This window comes from Pomacea canaliculata, linkage group LG3 (assembly GCF_003073045.1).
Source record: "Pomacea canaliculata isolate SZHN2017 linkage group LG3, ASM307304v1, whole genome shotgun sequence".
Taxonomy (NCBI): Eukaryota; Metazoa; Mollusca; class Gastropoda; order Architaenioglossa; family Ampullariidae; genus Pomacea; species Pomacea canaliculata.
The window spans coordinates 16,057,487-16,077,662 of NC_037592.1; the positions used below are offsets into that span (position 1 = coordinate 16,057,487).

The 20,176-nt window shown below is 42.6% G+C and overlaps 1 protein-coding gene and 1 long non-coding RNA gene across 15 annotated transcripts in view; one reads left to right on the top strand and one right to left on the bottom strand.

Annotated features, from left to right (window-relative positions):
• The first annotated feature begins 1,616 nt into the window (after nt 1-1,616).
• Nucleotides 1,617-20,176, top strand: part of LOC112558927 (troponin I-like) — a 38,249-nt gene continuing 19,689 nt past the window's right edge. For 7 of the 13 annotated variants that reach the window (XM_025229686.1, XM_025229688.1, XM_025229689.1 and 4 more), the window contains exons 1-2: nt 1,617-1,772; nt 16,954-17,043. In XM_025229686.1, coding sequence (XP_025085471.1) covers nt 16,988-17,043 — 56 coding nt within the window. In that variant the 5' untranslated portion in view covers nt 1,617-1,772; nt 16,954-16,987. Of the gene's footprint in view, nt 1,773-11,565; nt 11,790-16,953; nt 17,044-20,106; nt 20,168-20,176 lie in introns of those variants that run through there. The other 6 variants (XM_025229697.1, XM_025229698.1, XM_025229699.1 and 3 more) reach the window with 4 other exon arrangements.
• Nucleotides 3,577-20,167, bottom strand: LOC112558930. 2 transcript variants are annotated; one of them, XR_003098253.1, is made up of 3 exons: nt 18,727-20,167; nt 18,024-18,173; nt 3,577-10,019 (listed from the first exon to the last, which is right to left on the bottom strand). It is a non-coding gene; the product is annotated as an uncharacterized LOC112558930 (long non-coding RNA). The 2 variants fall into 2 exon arrangements; XR_003098254.1 differs by having other exon boundaries at nt 3,577-8,005; nt 8,418-10,019; nt 18,024-20,167.

Genomic DNA, 20,176 nt, shown 5'->3' on the forward strand with positions numbered 1-20,176 from the left:
GGACCCCTTCAGTTTTCGTGAATGGGGTCTCCTTCAAATTTGGGCGAAGAACAGGGACCCCTTAAAAATCTGAAGAAGGGGTCCCTGGGACCCCAAAGAATTTAGCCTTAGCAGAAGCCCTGTTACTTCTTACCCTCTGAGTGTGAGGAGGTGTATGTTTGTGAATCGCTGATTTGCAGTGTCGACTTGGGGTCTGATTTTCCTTACTTTGCCTCTGTTTACATATACCTCCGCGGTCTGTCTGCATTAGATCCTCTCTACCGACCGATAGATGGCTTTAGCTGGTGTTAATGCATTATTTTCAGAAAACTAATTTCGTTGTTCTTGGCATTTAGTTTCTGTAAATGAAAATCAAAGATAACACAATTCAGCTTAAAAAGACTTGTAACTTTCTTATTACTATATATAAAAGGAGAAATTTTATTTTGAAGGAAAGAGCTCATATTTCGTGTAACAGAATTTTTTTATTGCAACTGTTTACCTAAGAGGTTGAGAACTTATCAACAGCTGCATCCGGCATCTGCGTGTCGTGCTTATGACCGCTGTAATTAGTTAAATCAACATGTCACGTCAGCTTATTGTGACCCAGTGCTGCCTCGCTGCTGTAAACCACCACTCCTACTTTCCCCAGCTCTTTGAAATTACACCTCCACACCTAGCCCTCTCTTCTCCATCCCATTCCCTGCTCCTCCATCTCCGAACATATTCCCGATCGCCTCCGAAGATCCCAAATATCTACTGCAGCCTACGCGGTAAGGGTTAGTCACTTCGTGTTTGTTATGTCCTCTGCACGAATACGAGCGCACACCTGAAGATAGAGCGAAAGAAGAAAGGAGAAGGGGAGGGAGGGCTAGAGAGACAGCGGCAGTGCACATGGGGGTCTCAAATAACGGTTCATCGGCAAGTAGGGGCAAGGGAGTGGGGGCGGTAGGATGCAGAGTCGGGCAGGGATTCTGTGTAGCGGAGCTTGCTGGCAAAGCCATATATGCCGTTCGGCAAAGCTACGTCACACGGAGAATGCCGCGCAGCTTTTCACTGGGGCTGTTGGCAGGGCACCCGGTCTGGTTTCAGCAATGCTGTTTCTGTGGTAGTGTACGATATATTCATTTGTTCTGGATCGCACGTCCTTGCTTGAAGGGGAGGGGAGGCTGAAGGGCATATACTAGACAGCACTTCAGTATCGTACGGTTCTACCTGGATCACCGAGACAAACTTATATTCACCAACACCCTCGATCAAACACAGAACACGTTTCGGTTAGGTCTCACACAGCTCTCCTAAAGTTTTGAACAGTCGTTGCGTCTGGTTTGATGCTGCACCATTCCAACATACTTCCAAAACTTAAAAAAAAAACCAACATAACTAAGCTATTAAGATAGGCTTCCTTACAACTGGGCGAACAGCGAAAATGTACGAGCAAGCAAACCCCATCCTACTGACGAGGGTCTAAAGGCTATCTCTACATTGGTGCTGTCTGTATCTGTCAGCGTCTGGTGCGAAATGGCAGGCATCTTGCCGTCCGATTCGCCATGAGTGGCGCGCAGGCCTTCATAAGTCACGTGACATATTTTCAGCTTCCATCCCCTTCCTTCTTTTAGCTTTTTCCACTACCTCCACCCTTCTCTTCTCCTCCACCGACCTTCACGCCCACTCAGCGGCGGAGGCAAGGCGCTAGCTGCCTGGAAGACGAGATAGCCCTTACTAGCAAGAACCTTCTGCCATTGCACCCTTACTAGCAGTGGGACTTGGTCTTCTCTCCGCCTGTTGTCTTGGTGAGTAGCCTGTGCTGTCTTCTCACACTCACAGTCTGGCCTCTCTGACCATTCTATTCCTCCCCTTGACCACGCAGTAGCCACTAAACTTTTTGTAACAGTTCGCGAAGTGACTTTTATTTTACCGATGCATTATCGCCATCCTGCGCCGGTCTCTCAGCCTCCCTCCTACCTGTGTGACGCTCGGCTGGGTTAGATTGAGGGCTATCCCCCCCTCCCATCCTAACTCCGACGTGCTCACCACTATATGCGCACCCGGGGGTATGTATGCCAAACTATGTGCTCACATTTCGTCTTGCCCAAGTCACAGATGCGCTGTGTTTGCAATACTTTGCCAAATTCTTGGACATAGTCTCCTTGTCATTCTTCTTCTTTCACGCATTGTTGCCTTCGTACTTTTATGACCACGAAGTTGTTGTTTGAGGGTTGTTTTGTATGGGGGTGATGCTCGAGGTTTGATTTATCGACCGTTTATCAGCCTGTTTCGTCGACAAGCCGAGGCAGTCCAGAGTAGAACTAGTGTCGTGATCAGTATCGGTGAGGACTTGGCCGTGTACGGCAGTGTTAGCTCTAATGGTTGATGATTGTACACCATTTCCTAAATATGTTTTTAAGGCTTATGTCAGCCTCTAAATTAGTTTCTAATATGTGTACCAGTGTCTCGTCTTTTGGCACAGCCTCCCGTTATATAATCTTCAGAACAAAATTGGATTATAGAGCCAGGAACTCTCTTGTTTATTACTTATTGAGCATTTAATTCAGACCTGCTTCCAGTTTAGTGCCGTTGTCTTTGCATTTACAGGATTTTGAAAACAAGAAAGATAACGTTTTCACTTATTATAATATTTTTGCCAAGACCTGGATCAGATGACGGATAAGTGTGATGAACGGCGTCCAGTTACGCACATACACGCGATGTTCTCGAGGGAAACAGTTCCGCTCCTTTGCCAATACCACCCTAGATGCTTATCAGTATGGATGAGAGCCGTCTGGTGTTGGTGCTGTGTTGGCTGCTCCAGGTCTGATACAAGGGAGCATGCTGCCCTGCAAGTTCAACTTCGTATCGCTGGACGACCAACTGCCAGCTGGACATACAGTCCGCTTTGCAGAGCTGATCACGCATGAAACATCCCCACTGTTTCTTTGTTGTTGTTGTAGTTGTTTTTCAAAGCTGGCGAGTTCTTTTCTTGGCTTCACAGACAAATATCCTAACGCAGAGAGCTCAATGAGCTCGATATGGACGTCTATGGGCAATATCTGTTTGGGACTAACCACGTATCATATTTATCGCGCTAAGAGCATGCTCCTTAGGAGTGTGAGTATGCGCTTTACAAATTTTGCATTATTATTATTAGACATAGAAAAGGTTCCGGAGCATGACGCTGGAAGGATGTGTTTGAAACGCCACTGAAAAATAACTGATCTTGTCCCTGCTGGCACCACATCTAATCTTGTTTACATCATGCAAATATACAGCCTCATCTGCCAATTGCCATGAAGAGCCAAACATGTACGGATGCTGGTTGAGGAGAGCTTTAACCGACTTATGACCATCTTTTATTCCGTATATTTAGAAGATATGGAATTGTTGAATCGAGACATAATCCTTGCAATCGGTGGCAAAATGAATTGTACTAAAATTTGTATAATTAGCTTTGGAAATATTTATTATAAAATAGATTTATATAAATATGGTAAGTACAACTTGATAAACTAATGTTCTATACACATACACTCTTTTGGATTATTTTAACCTAGAAGAAAGCTATTAGCCGAGTTGTTGGCGTTCGAAAGGTGTGGCGCAGTGAACTTCCCCCAGTCTATCTGGCTGTTGGGAATGTGTACCTGACTCCATAGAGGGTTGGGGGAAGGAGAGAGGGACAGGTAAGATATACTGTGCACTCAGTTAAAAACAAGCAATCAGCATGGCATGTTTGAGTCTTTAATGATAGTCTTTCGGACGTATCCACACTGCTGGAAATAGTGAACTGTTCCTGCTACACATGTTTGCAACAATAGACACCGCGTTTTTACCCGGGTTTTCTGTCTTTTTATTTTTATTTGACTTCGTGTGACCGATGAAGATCTGGTCAAAAATGCAATGATCAGTACTACAGCTGCATCCGGTTGTCAGGTTGTGGTAAGCTCTGCTCGTGACACGTGACTAACACATAGGTTGCTGTTCCACTGTCTTACAGTCTAAATGGTTTACGTTTAAGATTTCTGTATGTACTAGCATGTTTACTGGCTTCACGGGGATGATATATGAAAAATGTTCAGCACAGTGTGGCGAGGAAGAAATCACCCAGAGCAGCTTTTTCAGAAGTCCACCGCCACACCTGTCTAGAGATGATAGAAGAGTGAAGAGTGTGAGTTATATATCTTCCTGTCTTCCTGTTCATGCACAGCTGCAGGATTGCATCAGCAGTAGCTGTTTGCACTGTGAGGAAGGTAAATGGAGATACCGTGCACGCACAGTAAATTGTTTATGTTGTAATATGTTCACACTTTCCAATTGTTTATATGGTGTGCGTGTGTGCGTGCACGCGTGCATAATTTTTTTTTTTTTTGGTCATCATTTTTACGGGTTTTTATATCGATGTTCTCCCATACTCTTTTTTTCTGCGTCAGCTCTTCTCCCTCTCGCTATACCTCTCTGGCTGCGTGAGACTGTCGACTCAAAATATAGCAGCAAACAACACCATCATTGCAACAATTTTTTTTATTCCTCTGGTGGCAAAGTGTCTTTTGAGACTGCTGGAGAATAAAGAGCACAGTATCGTTAGCAAAAAGGCTTTCTTTGTCACGTCAGCAGTCATAATACCTGTTGATCCATTCCCCTAACATCCAGAGAGTATAATGGCTTTGTTTGTTGGGCCCTCAACAGCAGACTTTCCGAATATTATCTTCAAAACTGTTCTTGTGCAGCTCAGCTTTTTCGTCCTTGCCTGTGTATTATCTCTTGTATAAAGTGTGTGAAGGTTAGACGTGTGTGCATGCAAGTTTGAATATTACTTTTTTCTCTAAGGTTCTGTCCTGACTTTTATCGGACTGTCACATCAGTTAGTATTTATTTAAAAAAGAAAACGCTATGTCATCACATGCGAGGATATAGTTTGTGTGTTTTATTATAATTTTTGCATTCATTTACACTGCCCTATATATGGCCTGTACATGAGGCTTGCTCATATAGAGGTTTGCTGCTGTCGGCACAGTGACTGTGATGGCTTTGTCCGGTTTCTACGAAAACAGACTCTCCTGTCAGCTGTGTTTAGCACTCTCCTTTTGATATGTTCGTAATCAGTTCCTCTGCATCCAAACTTTCTCACGGAAACTGGCAAAGAGCAATTCAATACAAAATATAATAGCCTGAACAAGAAGCAGTCAATAAGTGTAAGAATTCTTTTTTATTTTTAATTCACCATTTGTCTCTCTCACTCACACATAGAGCATATAGCTAACATAATTTTGTGCGGCTAAATGCCGCGTTTTGTTATAACTGTGCTCAATGTTGTTCTGTTTCATAGCGTTCTGCCTTACTACGAACAGAATAACACACTCCAAGACGACAGTTATGTTTACTTAGAATAGCTCAGACTCACACACCAAAGAGTAAGTCAAGGGGCGTAACTAGGATATCGTAATAAATGTAACGATTAAAATGGAGCTAGATGATTCACATTTTATAGGACCCAGGACTTAGAGCTCAAGGGCTTTCGCTATTTTTAGCATATCTGAGACTCGATATCCAGGTGGACTACAAGTATGGTCTTTGATGAAAATGTGGCAGTATGTGTGACACGCCATCGTTATCGTCACACGACGAACAACTGCTTTTTGTTGACCGTCAGTTTGAGTGACGTGCAGATGCTGTGTTTACTGTCAACTTACATAACACAATATCTGCAGTTAATATAGACCATATCCAAACATCATCTTTTTATCCTTCGATGACCCTTGTAGAAAAAGTTAAGAGAGACGGGGTAAGACTGGCGTGCAAACCACTTTTTACACCTCATCTCACCTGCGCGTTCAGCAAGCCAGGAGTCTGTCAGGCCAGGCAACGAGCCGACTACCTTTACTAACACCACAGTTCTCTGAAGGTGCAAAAGGACAAGCAGGAAACAGCGAAAACATGTAAAGAAAGTACAAGAAAAATAAGACGGGACTGTTTGTACCCTCCGGAAGCTAGAGAGCCTTTCTGGTGAGTCATTCACTGCTTCGCGGAATGTGAGTGCGTCTATAGCGAGGCTGTACTGTCAGGGGCCTGGCCCCAGCGCGGGTGTTACGATGCCCGAAAATAACTTTCTTGAAAGGTGTCTCGAGATTTAGCAGCGCTCCAAGCGAAGACTTGTCTGATATGTACATTTACTTGCGAAACTTTGAAGCAAGTAAGATTTTTTCCCTATTTCTTGTCTTACGTGGGCGTAATTCAGTGAGGGCAGGACGTAGACGGACGCCTGCAAATGTCATAAAGCGAGAAAAAATATATCATAATTTTCTTTTCGCTCATGCAACCCCGAATCAGAAAACCACAACATGCGTGCGCACAATCTCTCGGGTTTTTCCCTACAAAAGATATGTTGTGACCCATGCAAATAACCTTGGTTTAGCTTCGGTACAACGTTGGCAGTGAATTATTGCCAACAGATGTACGTCCAGCCTTCAGCAGAACTCAAGCGAGTTTCTATTCACAAACAGCAAACAACGTTCAACCGGAACTTTGCTATTTGAGGTTCTTTCCCCGGATACTTAATGAACTTCCTGAGCTCTTGTGTAATATGTTCATTGTAGCAAAATTTAGTTTTTATAGCCCAAATATTCGAGCTTGAAAAACTTTCGATATTTAGTGAGGTGGAGAGCTACCTCAGAAGCATGCGTGCTGCTGGTATTTTTAGATGTCAGTATTTATAAAATCCATTCGGTGGCGTTTGAAGTTAACGGCAAGTTATTTTTGTTCAATGGTGACGTCACAGTCTGCGCATCCCTGAAAAAGCATGGCGGTGCCGTTGCCGCTACTGCTGTTGTAATTGTTGCTTCTGTTGCAACAAATCCAAAAATGTCACCCCTTGTTAAAAATAGAATTTCCTGGCAGTGATCTTTTTTAATTGTCTGTATCCTCCGCTGCCTTAGACGTGTATGCAAGGGAGAGCACGAAGTCTTGTGGTTCACTAGGGCACACCCCCCACCACCACCACCGCCAAACAACAACAAAAAAAACCTTGCTTCTTTTTCTTTGGCAAGTAATGACAATCTGCAACTGATTCCAAATGGGCGGAGAGGGCCTGACGTTACGAGTCAAGGAGAGATAAGATTGTGGTGGAGCTGGGTGACGTTCCGTCTCCTGCCTGTGAAACAAACGGCTTTTTTTGAGGGGGTGAGAAGAACAGCAAACCAGTGGCTGATCGTAGTAAACGGGGAGATATAAAGTTGCTCCCATGCGACTGCCTCGCTCACCTGCCCCCTTCTTGTCTCTTTACCTTTCAATCTTGCATGAGGACCCTCCCCTCCCCTGAAATCCCGTTGTCGAAATGTACTGTGTCCAGGAAAGGTATATCGTAGTTGGCTCTTTATAATCTTTTTCCCTTCCTTGGAGCCGCTGGTTATGTAACATCTTATAACAGAGAAAATAAACATACACCAACCATAGTCTGCGACGGATTGATAAATGAGAAAAGTATGCCTGCCACATTAGGTGAGTATCCGACAAACGGTAAAGCTTTGGCATAATTATCAAACGTCGCCCACCCGCGGGATGACCATACTCTTTGATTTATGAGAAGGAAAAGGAACAGTAGCTTCTTGTAGAGGCTCGCACTTTTGGCTCCAGAAGCCAGGTTCACTTTGGTGCCTTTCAAATGTAAAGTCAACATGGTAGACAGCTGTTCAGACGCCTCATTGATTATACACCACTACAGAACTTTCAGTGTTTGCTGTTGAAATTCCCGTCTTCATTTTCAATCTTTGGGGTTGGTGCTCTGCTTTTTTCCTTGGCTCTACCACTCCTCTCCCAACCAAAAACATACAGCTTTCTTTCTAACGTATCACACAGTATGCGCCCATGTTGTTTCCTTCAGTACGTTCTTTTGTGTAAAACATGCTGGTTTATTTTCGAGAATCTTGATAAAGATTTGTTTTTAATCAATGTAATCGTTACACATCGTTGTATGTCGTGGTCAGAGGCAGGTGGTATGGGGCGCTGAGTGCATGGCAGAGAAGCGTGGTAATGTCAACTGAAGAGATGAAAAACCAGCATTCAGAGAAACAAGCAAAATAGAAAAAAAAAGACTACACAAACTCTAACCAGCATGAAAGTTCGTTTTCAAAATATCTGTTTCAACAATTAAAAAAAAAATAAGCACACGTGATTTCATAATTCTCCATTAGTTAAGCTTTAGAAGTGCTTTTCTTTAAAGAGTTTATACACTTACTTATTTTATAAAATAGACTTGCTGCCATACAGTGTGAGCACTTCGTACATTATGCTGTGGCTTACTTTATTTGTATTAATATACTGGCTGTCATACAGTGTGAGACCTGGCTATTGTTGCTGCGCTACAGACCTGCTTGCGTTGGAATCGACGCTGTGTGATAATAGTTCAGCAAGACAGACAATAAGAATTTTGAAAAAACGAAACGATGTACTCAGTGGCCGTTGGTTGCTGCAATCGCGCGTCTTCACGTGGACCTGTCACTTGCCGAGAAGCTGCAGGGCCACAGTCAGCAGCGCAAACGAGGTTCCAGTAGCCACAATTACGCCGTTGGAATTAATGGCGCAGTTCCCCAGCTAGACAGTAACCGTCTAACTCAAGTTGACTGTTGTGTTCGTGCTGTACAGTCTCAAGATTTTCAAAACAGCTCCTCTCCGTTTGGCAGGAAATCCAAAGTCGTGCGACGCTTTACCGTTTCTGGACATTCTGGGAGTTTCCTGAAGTAATTGGAGGATTGCTGGGTTTGTCCTTGGACATACACCGTTATATCCCATAAATTAGTCTTTACACATGTTCACATTCTTTAGCAGCTTTCTTTACATGTTGACTTCTGAAACTTGGTCGCGCAGATAACGTTTCATGCAGAAATGATATTCAACCGTGAAATGAGGTTAAACCATGAAATTAGTCAAATGACATTAAACCGTGTTTCGCTTCCACGTCCTTAAAGTCCTTCTGAATCGGACAAATGTGAACGGACGATTGACCGATTTTGGCAAAGTTTGTGTATCACCTTTATGTCAAAACTTTTGCGACTCATGGCCAAACGTTCGTCCATATTGGCTTGTTACTCCCTGAGCATGCGATTGAACTACTCCCCACTGACAAATAAATAGGATTAAGATATAAAGATAGTTTTTGTATTTAAATCTCTGACAAATTGAAGAATATCAACGTATAAAGGAAGTTTCTGAATTTAAATCTTTGACAAATTAAATAAGCTTAAGGTATAAAGGGAACTTGTGTATTTAAATCCCTGACAACGTGAGTACAGGTATGAAGGGAGTTTCTGTATTTAGATCATGAGCCAAACAGGATCATAAACACTGCAGAAGATGTACAAGCCCAGCTGCTTCACCATCTGCACTGCTGACAGAATGTCAACTGTAGCATGATAATATGTCAGCTGTACAGTGATAGCATATTGCTTCAGCATGAAAGAAACTTTCTTTACATATGGTAGTGTAAATAAGAAGATAAACGGATACTTTTTTTAAGACCCTGATGCATGCAGGATGTAAGAAATCCACGTATAAACATCCGATATTAAAATATTCCTGATAATATTTCAGTAACTGCTACAAACTGTGCAGCTTTTGCAAGTGCGTTTACTGATCGTGTGTGTGTGAGAGAGAGAGAGAGGTGTGTGTGTGGGTGTGCACGTGCGCAGGCTTGAACTTCTAATAGAAGGAAGGGATGGATATGCACTAGCAAGCCAGTGCGGTAAATCCACTTGTTCTTAACACGAACACATGCAGGCTCTGGTTATACTGCGTTTTGACATACAGTCACCTCCGATGTTTGAGGTGCAAGCTCACTTCTTACCTCGACAGCTGTAGTTTACCTATACCTTGCCCCGGCCTGGCTCGCGCGGTTAATGCGAAAGGGCAAGTAAGCACATTAGGCAGCTGTCCAGCCTCGTGTCTGACAGGCAAAGCCCCGCAACACCACAGCTTGTCTTCCTGCACGGGATTCGCTCCTAACAGTCGGGAGACGAGAAACAAAATGTCGGAATGTGTTGTGCTGTACCAAACGCCTGCAAAAAAATAAATAAAAATAAAATAAATAAACAAAAATATAAAAAAAATAGACCTATAATTCAGCATAACCGTTTTCCCTTCAATTGTTTCGAGCCTCACAATCTTAAATAAGCGAGGGTGAATATACGAGCTGTACAGTCAGAACCTAGGTATGCAAAAGAACCCTGATACTCACAGTAATGGTGGTTAAACTTGTGAATCTTTATTAGATCACTAGCTTAGCTTCATGAAAAGTTTTCCCCTAAACAGGTAAAAGACTAGTTGTCTTAATCAGAAACCATTTAAACATCCCTTAATCCCTCCCTTTGAATCGCTCATTTGAACGAGGCAATTCCCAATAAAAACAAAATTGCATGCCTTTATTAAAAAGTGTTTGTTGCTTATCCGTGCAACCTACAATTAGCTTGGTATGGAGTGTTGCGGACTGTATAAGAAATTCAGAATTCGCTTGGGTTTGGAGGGTGAACCGGGGGAAAATGTGCGCGCGTGTGTGTGGTGGGGGAGGGGTTGCGTGCTGCGTTCCAAGTAATTTTTCTTCAGTGGTTCACGCACAGTAAACTTAAGATGAAAGCAGATGTTTGAATAGCGGTTCCTTGATAAAGTACCTTTTAAAATTAAATAATGTGTGTTTAGCATCTAGGCCGTGGCGTGTAAGAGTAGCTCATCTAATAGGTATATCTCAACTGATAGAAAAAGCGGTCTACAAGAAGAATACATGTTACTGGTTAAGACTTAACAAACTATTGCAATTAAAATACGTTGAATATCATTTAAATATTGCCGTAATATTTTGAGAAATGATTCGCTTAAAGATATAAATGAAAAAAGCTGTTACGATAAATTCTACTTGCCATTTGACATCAATGTCCTGGACGTCGATTGACAGATTGAAAAAAATACAGATTTGTTTATGTGATAAGTTCTAAATACATAAGATAGTTTTGGAGTTTCAAAAATAGGCTACTGAAGAAAGCTCCATGATGCAGATAGCATTAATTTGCGACAGAATGGTAGAGTTTCTAGCAGCGCTTTCGTTCGATTTTCCACGGATGGTGGTAATGATTGAGTGATGTTGGACAAGCACAGGCCAGCAAAAGCTTCTTTTAAACAAAAGTCTATTCAATGAAGCCTCCACCAGTCTCGATTACAGTTAGTCAAAATGATATATACATGTCAGTTTGGGACCTCGGTGCTTCGTTATTGATTACAACAATGCTAAGACAGTAAGCGACGCATATTTTGTACTTTTAAAAAATCGCTCTCTCTCTCTCTCTCTCTATCTCAGTCTCTATTTTGTGTCTGCTGTGGAATGCATTCTTTATCTGTAAGATCCCATCCCCGACATAAAAAACACTTGACGCCAGTATTGGAACCTAAACGTAAATTCACCGCCATCACCCCCATCCTTTCTCTCCACCTGTTCTTCATCCGGGCCCCTTCCCTTCCCCGTAAGCTTTGCCTTTCCCCGCCCTTTCCCCACCCCCTCCCACCTCGCCTTCAACCCGTCGACCACGGCCTGTACCATCAGTTCTGACTCCCATGAAGCCTTGCTCTCTACCGCTACTCTTTCTCGTTCTCTCTTTCTTTCGCTGTTGCCGTCTTGCACACCTGGAACCGGCGGCTACGTGCTTAGCATTACATCTACTTTATACATGTCTGTAGACCTCTGGATGTAGGCGACGCTCGTTGTCTTACAGGTATCGACTGTTGGGTAATAGCAGCTGTCTGGTGGTGTGTGAAGCGCACTCTATTCGTCGGACTTGCAGGTACGACTTCATTTTTGGCTCCTGACTTTTGCAATTAACCTCATGAAGGAATTTTCTGCTGCTTTACCCATAGCTCAGCGATTAGCTTTGTGTTGTTTTCTTGTCCTTTATTTGCATGTCTGTACACGCCGAAAGGATGAACAATTGCACAAATCTTCGATTTTTAAATATTGCATTGATATACGCCAGTGTGTACTTGAAAGTATATAATTTATATTTCAAAACTCTAGTCCTCTCTTTTATTCGTTCTTTTCTCACTGGCGTTTGATTCCTGTATTTGTTTGTATCTGATTCCGAAGAGTTGGTAATTTTCCTGAGCTGGCCTTCAAGGCACAGGCGAAAAGTCAGAAGCGCCGAGTCATTTCCTGCCGAACGTTTTATCCCAGATAGAAAATTCCGGCCATTTACCAGAGACTTGGTGTCTGGCTGCACACAAGCGCAGCTGCAGACGAGGCTGAGGGAGAATCTCAACGCATCATCAGCTAAATTCTTTTAGCAGAGCAAGATGGCGTTGGTTCCAGATAATTTGGGGCTGCATGCAAGCTTACCTGGGCGAGGGTCCATGTGCTCACAGACTGCTGGAGTTTTCTCCCTTTTGCTTGGAGGCAACGAGGAAGGGGGTTGAGAGATGCGCAAAAGCTTGATATATTTCTTGACACTCTCATGAACAAATGTAAAGTTTCGGTTGTAGACATCACTGCGTTAGCTCTAGCAAAACTATATCGTGCACTTACTCGGATTTTTCACTGAAGGGAAACTAAACACATTTGTGCGTTCTTCTTTCCGTCCCTTACACATTCTTTCCTTTCTTTTCGAAGCGTGTTAGAAAACGACATTCTTCTGTTCTTCTTGCTTCAAAGTAAAAATCAGTCAGCTGCAGTGTACAACTTTACTTTTTATGTTTCTCATTCCTGTAATCGTCATACTTTTTTTAGGTGAATCTTTTAGGTATGTGCATAGATGAAGATAATTAATTTTAGAGATAGTTCTTATTGTTTCCTAGCTTATTGTTTATAATAAGACTTTAACAACCTGTAATACACTTGAGGTAAAGGTGCAGATCCCATACATAGTAACTGGTTCACTGACTATGGCGGAAGGCCAAATCCAACTCTCTCCTGTAGGCGCCTTTTTCTTATTGTATACATTGTTCCCGAGGTGAGAAAACTGGAAAGTTCCAGTAATAGGCCGGGTGAGACTCAAACCGACGAGTTTTCTGCTGCGAGGTTGAGCGAACTGACACAAGACTTACACATGCAATCGTGTGCAGTGCTTCTGACTGTTTGTTTTGTGCAGCAGACGTTTTATATTACAGTAATTTCCAAAAATATTCATAAATCTGTTCAATTATTCCATCGGTATGTACTGCTGGAAAGCTTACACAGCATCAGAACTGATCACCCATGTCATGAAGCTCTCCTGAACGAAGAGATTTTTTTTTAAAAACCCATAAGCTGGACAAAAATTCCTCTCGGCCAAGAAAAACTTACAAAAACACAGCGAAAACGATGCAGATCGGCAGGTGCGAATTTTATCGCAAGCTCGGAGTGGAATGAACTCCAGATCCAGTGGCCTATAAAGATAAATGAATAGCGATCCACAAATAGGAACCATCAAATGGATGTCGGTCGAGGATAAGGCTTACTACTCTTACTGTTTTGGGTAGTTTCTTTCGGTTTTAAGACTGGTGAGACCAGCTGTGGGCTTGATGCTTTGCGTGTTCCGTAAGAGATGTGTCAAACATAAATATTTTTATATCGAGTCGCAATGAGACTATTTGTGGCTGTCGAGCGCTGTTGGGAGCTTTCTCTTCTTTTTAACGCATGCAAGGAAATGTTGAGCTTTGCCCTGTGTTTGTTTTCACATCGTAAATCTGCACGTGACACGGAGTACTCACAGGTTATGCACAGAGATAGGGTGAGACACTCTGTGAGAGATATTGGAATTGTAACATGCCAGGATTCTGCTTCTTGTATTTCTCCCGACTTTTCTCTGACATTTTAAACTGCCATTCGTTTGTACTCAGCATTTGTTTTCTTTGCACCATGACTTCAGAATTCGAAGAATATATACTCAGCATTGTTATTTTTGTTGTTGTTAGTTATAATTCTTAGTATTGCTGATAAAAAAAAGTGGTGTGGTATAGGATGCGGGTTACTAGAAAAGATGTTGTTGGCCGCTTTGCATGATGTGCCGGTTAACACGCAAAGTGTGAGTGCATCACTGTAGTAACCGCCTACTGGCAGTCCTGACACACCTGCAACTTCCAACATGCATGCATCAGGGGAACTGGTGCTGACTGCAAGTCACAGAAGGGCCACTGCTCTTCTCCACTTGTAACCTCCCAGACTTAACACCTTTCATCCTTAACAACTAAAGACAGTACACGCTGTACTCAAATGGCACAGCACCATGTTTCTGGCTTTGGCAAGGTGAACAGGGAGGCAAGGTGAAAAGACTCGTCATGCAGGTGGGACGGCAGCAGGTTCTAGCAACCGGTAAAAGTAAGAAGGTGCTCTGTGATGGAAGGAGACGGGGAGGGGGATGCAGGGAGGATGAAAACGATGGGAGAAGGGGCATAACCTATCTGAGACTGGCATCGGATTTCCAGCACTGAGCTAAGAATATCTTACAGTTTAGCCAGACGAGCAGCCATTCGCTTCTGACTAGTCACTGCACCGACATCAAGTCTGTACATCCCCTAACCTTTTCTCTGTGTGTGTGTGTGCTCTAATGAGTGAGACAATGGGTGCATGCGTGCGCGCGTGAGTGTGAGCACGCATGCATACTCTCTTTCTGCGCGTGCGCCTTTGAGAAAGAGAACAACAAAAGAAAAAGAAAATACAAAACGCAAGATTTTATTCTTATAAGACGCGCTGCTGACTGGGTAAACAATCATTACTTTATCGTGAGTCCAAAATAGTGCTTAGTCCCTGTGCTCGTTCATCACGACAATGTTTGCTTGAAACTTTCGGAGAAAACACGCTTCACTTTCGCTTTTGAAGCGTCAGGCCATCTTCTTGATATCGTCTCTTAGTCTAGACCGCTGCGTCACTGCATGCAGCGCCACCTGCCATTGAGTAGCTGCTGCACCAGTGTAATTTTCTATCCCACCAGCAGAACTTTGGACCACTCGCGTCTGGCCGGCCATTTTCTGAGCCCACCCTTGGGCTGACATTGATAAACGTTCACAGCTTTGTACCCGTGCGCGCACTACTTTTTGACGACATCGCAGCGCATGCCACCGAGAAGGTGAAGTTGGCTGTGAGCTTTTCATCGCATTGCTGCTTGCACGGAGCTCGCCAGCACATCTGCTGGGCACTGTAAAGTCCACACTGGCAAACCTCCGGCTGACACAGATCATTGAGGTTTAAACAGTGTCAAGTAAAACAAAAAAAAAGCAGTAGGGTAAGGTAAGGTGGGATCAGTTTAACATAACCCGTACTGCATGTCTGTCTATCCAGCAGCCACCCAGCCCACATGCCATATCCTCCTCCTAAGGTTTAGTCCTAGTCCTGCCTTAAACCCACCTCCAGCTAAATATACCAACCTTTACCTGATTTGATACTTTATTTACAAGAGTTGGTCATTTTGTTATTAACCAGATGTCAAAACAAATGCGTGTTCTTTCTTGGGTGTCTTTGCGCTGCCCTTCAAGTTTGTCGAATATGTTTTACCTCTGTATTTGCGTGTTCCTATAATTTGTTTTTTGATAATGCTAAACCGAATCAGTATCATCTCGTTCTTTCTTTCGATTTGCAAACAAAATTTGTGAATAGAAAGCAGAAAGTTGTTATCAATGTCTCTGTGTCTATCACCATGCGCCTATACAATAAATATGTTGTTAATTCTATCATGAGCGTGTTCATAGAACGCACCTAAGTAGGATAATGTCACTATGGCAGAGATCTTGTATGTGCAAGCATGAACGAATGTTTGTGTTGTACTTTGCACATTGTAGTATGTCAGGCATGACACGAGTTTGCATCCAAGAAAAATCCCTGAGGGATTTGCTGCCGTGTCTGGAATTCCCAACTTGCCCCGTGCAAGGAGCACAGTAAGCAGCTATTGGAGCCTCTCACAAAGCTACTCACAGTCGCACACCTTTTCTCAGCATCCACTGGGAGGCTGGTGTGGGAAGGGAGACAACGTCCCATGGTGCAGAGCAGCAAGCATGTTTCCCCTTCCATGTAACATACATGAGACCAAAAAACAGTTTTTCTTTAAATCTTCTCTTATTAATTAGTGTCCTCAAGTAGAGTGACAGAGCGAATTGGGAGAATCCGTAATAAGATGAAAGCATTAACAGTTCTAAAATAAAGCATTTTTTATATATTTTTTTTCTCTGTTTTTACTTGTAATGTAATTTTTTCATGATAATTCCACCGGTGAGCTAGTGTGCACTTGGCAGTTAGCCACACGTGTTGTGGAAATCACCTGACTTTGACTGTCTTCATGCCCTCAATTTTTTCGAAACAAAGCTTGCCAGCAGTTGTCAGTTGCTACTCGCTAAGAAGCAAACCCCCGCCCCTTAAAAACCCAAACAAACAATCGTGGTACAAATCTCCAGGCTTAGTATCTTGGTATCTAACTGACACTTTTGTTGTGGTTATCTTTATACTTTTTTCAAAAAGCAAATATTGTCAAAATAACGTAAATAGAGTGAGGTCAGTTTTAACTGGAAAAGAAATATTTTAAAGATGGCTACACACTCAATGTTTACAAAGACCTTCTATAAAAAACGTCTTTTAAGTCAGCTTCATAAATACTTAGTAAATAAATACTTTAGAATTTTAAACTTTGTTTTCTATATAATTTTTTTTAGAAAAAGATTGCAGTCATGCGTGTCTTCTATGAATGCTACTAACTCAACTGGCCGGTTGATTCAGTCAACATGCCTGTGTAATTTCCCAGGGACCATGAGTCTGAGATTTTGATATTTGTGGTACAAGTTGTCATGAGGCTATTTAACTGAGGATTCAAACATACAGCTAGATGTATGTCTAACTAAATCAAGATGTGCTGCGACTCGAAAACCTCCGTTGACAATCAAGATGCACAATTTGATGTCCTGAGTGGAGTTAATGACTGAATCTGCTGACTTCCCATCAGTCTTTGTTTCTATGATAGACTTGCCATTCTAAATGTTTGTGTTTTGTTTCAGCACTTTCGATAGAGACCAAACTCGCTGACCAATCATGAGCTCCCTAGAGGAACGCCGCGAGGCCAGGCGCCGAAGACGTCAGCAAGAGGAGTGAGTAGTGTTCGACCTCTGCTTGTTGTTAGCAATAGCTCCAGTAGCTACACCCTACCACAGAGTAGAAGTTTTGCTTACCAGTCGATTTGGGTTTGGCACATGACCACGTGAACAACATGCATCTTAAACAGCGTTCAGTTTAGACTAAATAAATAGCATCATGATAATGCTGCCCACAGCGATTTGGCATGTGCATGCAGTATGAGGACATGACTTTCTTGCCTTTGAATGCTTTAAAAAGACTGCTTTAAAATAGTCCAAAGAAATGCTTTACAGAGATTGCTATAAAATAATGTGGAGAAAAAAAGTGCATGAACAAGGTGATTCATTTAGAAGCATTTTCATTGGTTTGTTTCAAGATTTTGATGCTTGTGTTGTTTGGGTGATCTCATTTTTTTGCAATTTGTCCTCGCGTTGTCGTCCAAAAAAATAAGTAAACAGCTATGTTTTCTGTGATTCATAGTAATATGTGTGTGTGTGAGAGAGAGAGAGTTCTTCTGTGCCATCACACTGAAAAATAGTTTTCGTGCACTCACATTTAAACCTATATACATGGTTGATACTGTATAGCCGAGTGGTTAGAGCCCTCATGTCAGAACTGAGAGGTGCGCCGGTTCAATACCCGAGTAGCAAAGCTCACTTTCCTCCAGTCGACCCAGCTGGCAGGAGTGGGTACCTGAGTCCTAAAAGGGCTGGGAGAGGTAAGGCAGCGAGGAAGATGAAAAGGGCACCGCCTTCACGTACAGCTGGCCTCAAGACAAGTGAGGTCTCTAACATCTATTTGGGATCAAGGGATTTTCACTAAAGCCTTTCTTCAAGATTATAGAAAGTGACGATTGACTATTTGATAGTTTCAGTCTTTACCAATGACTGTCAAACTGTTCTTCAGCGCTTGTTTCATTGGACTCTGTCCAGCTTTCTGAATTCAGTTCAACTGACTAGGTTTCAATAAGTCTTATGATGCATTTATCACTTACTTGACAGAGCTCCAAAGGCGTTTTAATGACATCGTTCCGCAACTGTCATCACAAGATAGTCGAATGGCTGTCTGTAGTCTTGGCTTGAAGTGTGGTAGGATCTTTGAAAACACTTGTCTGTAATGTATTCACTCGATGTCTTCATAGAACCTGCAGATCGTAAAGTTTGCTGAATGCATGACAGCGCTCGAGAAAGTTCCCAAAGTTATAGACCGCAAATAAAGCTATGGACCAGAAACAAAATTGGAGGGGTCCTTTGAGCACTATGGATCGTAAACAATGCAAACTAACAGGCAAATATGTTTTTCTGAACCATAGCTATTGCCCTCGGATGCACACTAATCACAGTCTTACCCTTTCCTTTTTTATTTGATATATTTGAATGAGTATTCAGTGTTGATATACTTGTTGGAAATGCCATGCATTTTACCTTTTCAATTCAGTGATTCGAATACACGATCAAGCAACAAACGAGGGAACTGTCCTACTACAAGTATATTAGGTTCATAATACAGGATGTAGGGATTGAAAACAAATTGCAATCACTTTTTCTAGTTCTGCTTCCCTCTTGATTTCTTTAACTACCATCATTCTTTTTATCTTTCTTTGGCATCTTTGCACGCTAGTGGGGGAGAGGATTAGAAATTATTTCTCATAAAATATTTTAAACAATACAAATCAAACACAGGCGGTCGTCACTTACTTTTGTTAAAATGGTCGTTTATGTTGAGTGTTCTTCCATTGTTTATATATTGTCCCTCGCCGCAAATGAAGTCTTTCCACAAGCATCCACCTTTCCACTCAGAAATTTGAGGAAATTTGCGGCGCATTTTGCGACTGAAGGCTCTTTACTCGCCTTCTTTCTATGGTGGCCTGAGCAGGGGGTGGGGGTTGAGGTGGTCGCTGTTTCTGCCACCAAGAGGCGATCTGACATTTCACTGTCATGTCACGCACGTGCGTTGTTTCGAAAATGCACGAAAAATACTTGAAACGAAGACAGACAACTGCGGGTTTCCTCGTTCGCAGCTTTTTCGAAACAGCTACTGAGCTTGGGGAGGCGACGGTTAGCTACAACTTGTAGGTAATAGGTAATTTAAGAATGTCAGGCTGTGGATGTTTTTACTGGAGTGTGACCAGGCAATAATAACCTGAGCGTATTTTTTCCTGGCAAGCTACGTGCTTACTTACAGCTACTACAAGGCTATGCCGACTTTCCTAGGTTAGCTTGCCATAGTAATGTGTAGAACTTTCTGGAGGAAAACCGATGCATACCATGAAGTCCCGTGCCTGCATATGGCAAACACCGTTACACTAACAACCGATTGCGGATAAACAAAGGTCTTTCTATTTGAGGGTACTGCTCTCATCAAATCGTTTGTTCTTTAAATATTTTTCTGCAGCTTTTCATAGCTGTGAGGCCCTATGCTCCTCAAAGGAGCAGCAAGGAATAAACTAAACTTTCATAGGTCTGGCGCGAATAACATTTTTGTTTTGTTTTGTCCTTGGTCTGTTGTTGATTTTATTTATCGCGTACAAACGAAACAATTTTTAGGAAACAAACATTGTTTTGTTTATTTTCCTTTTTTGCGTTTCTTTGAACAGACTTCAAATCCAGAAATGTAACTTATCTATCTTTTCTGCTCTTGCTGTTTAGAATAATCTTTCAAATTATTGAAAGTCTTTACAATTTGAAACAACCTGCTGTGGATTTTATAATGGTTTTAAGATGTTGGTCTGACACTACGGCGCTTTCAAAGCATCGTCCCTGACATTGGCATGACAGCTTTATTTACAGTTCCATGTCGCCATATTCCATGTTCCCACTGATAAAACCACGAACATCATGTTGGGAACGAGGCAGCTCAATCTGTCTCCCACCTTTGCCGGGCTGATCTCGTGTCAAGGCCTTGCCTACCTTGCGCTTTCTTCGCTTCGCATCTCTTTCGCTGCTCTGGGTTGTTGGTTTTTTTTCTGGGCTGGATGTAAATGCGCCTCTGGTGTGCACCTTGCCGCGTTCAGTCCTTGCCAAGTCCGTTTGTGCCCCAGCTTCGCTGGATTGGCTGAGTGCTGTGCGTCTCTCTGTCTTGTCGGAGACTCTTGCCAACACGCGCGTCCAGCGTCGCAGTCCTGCTCTCCGAAACCAGGTAATCACA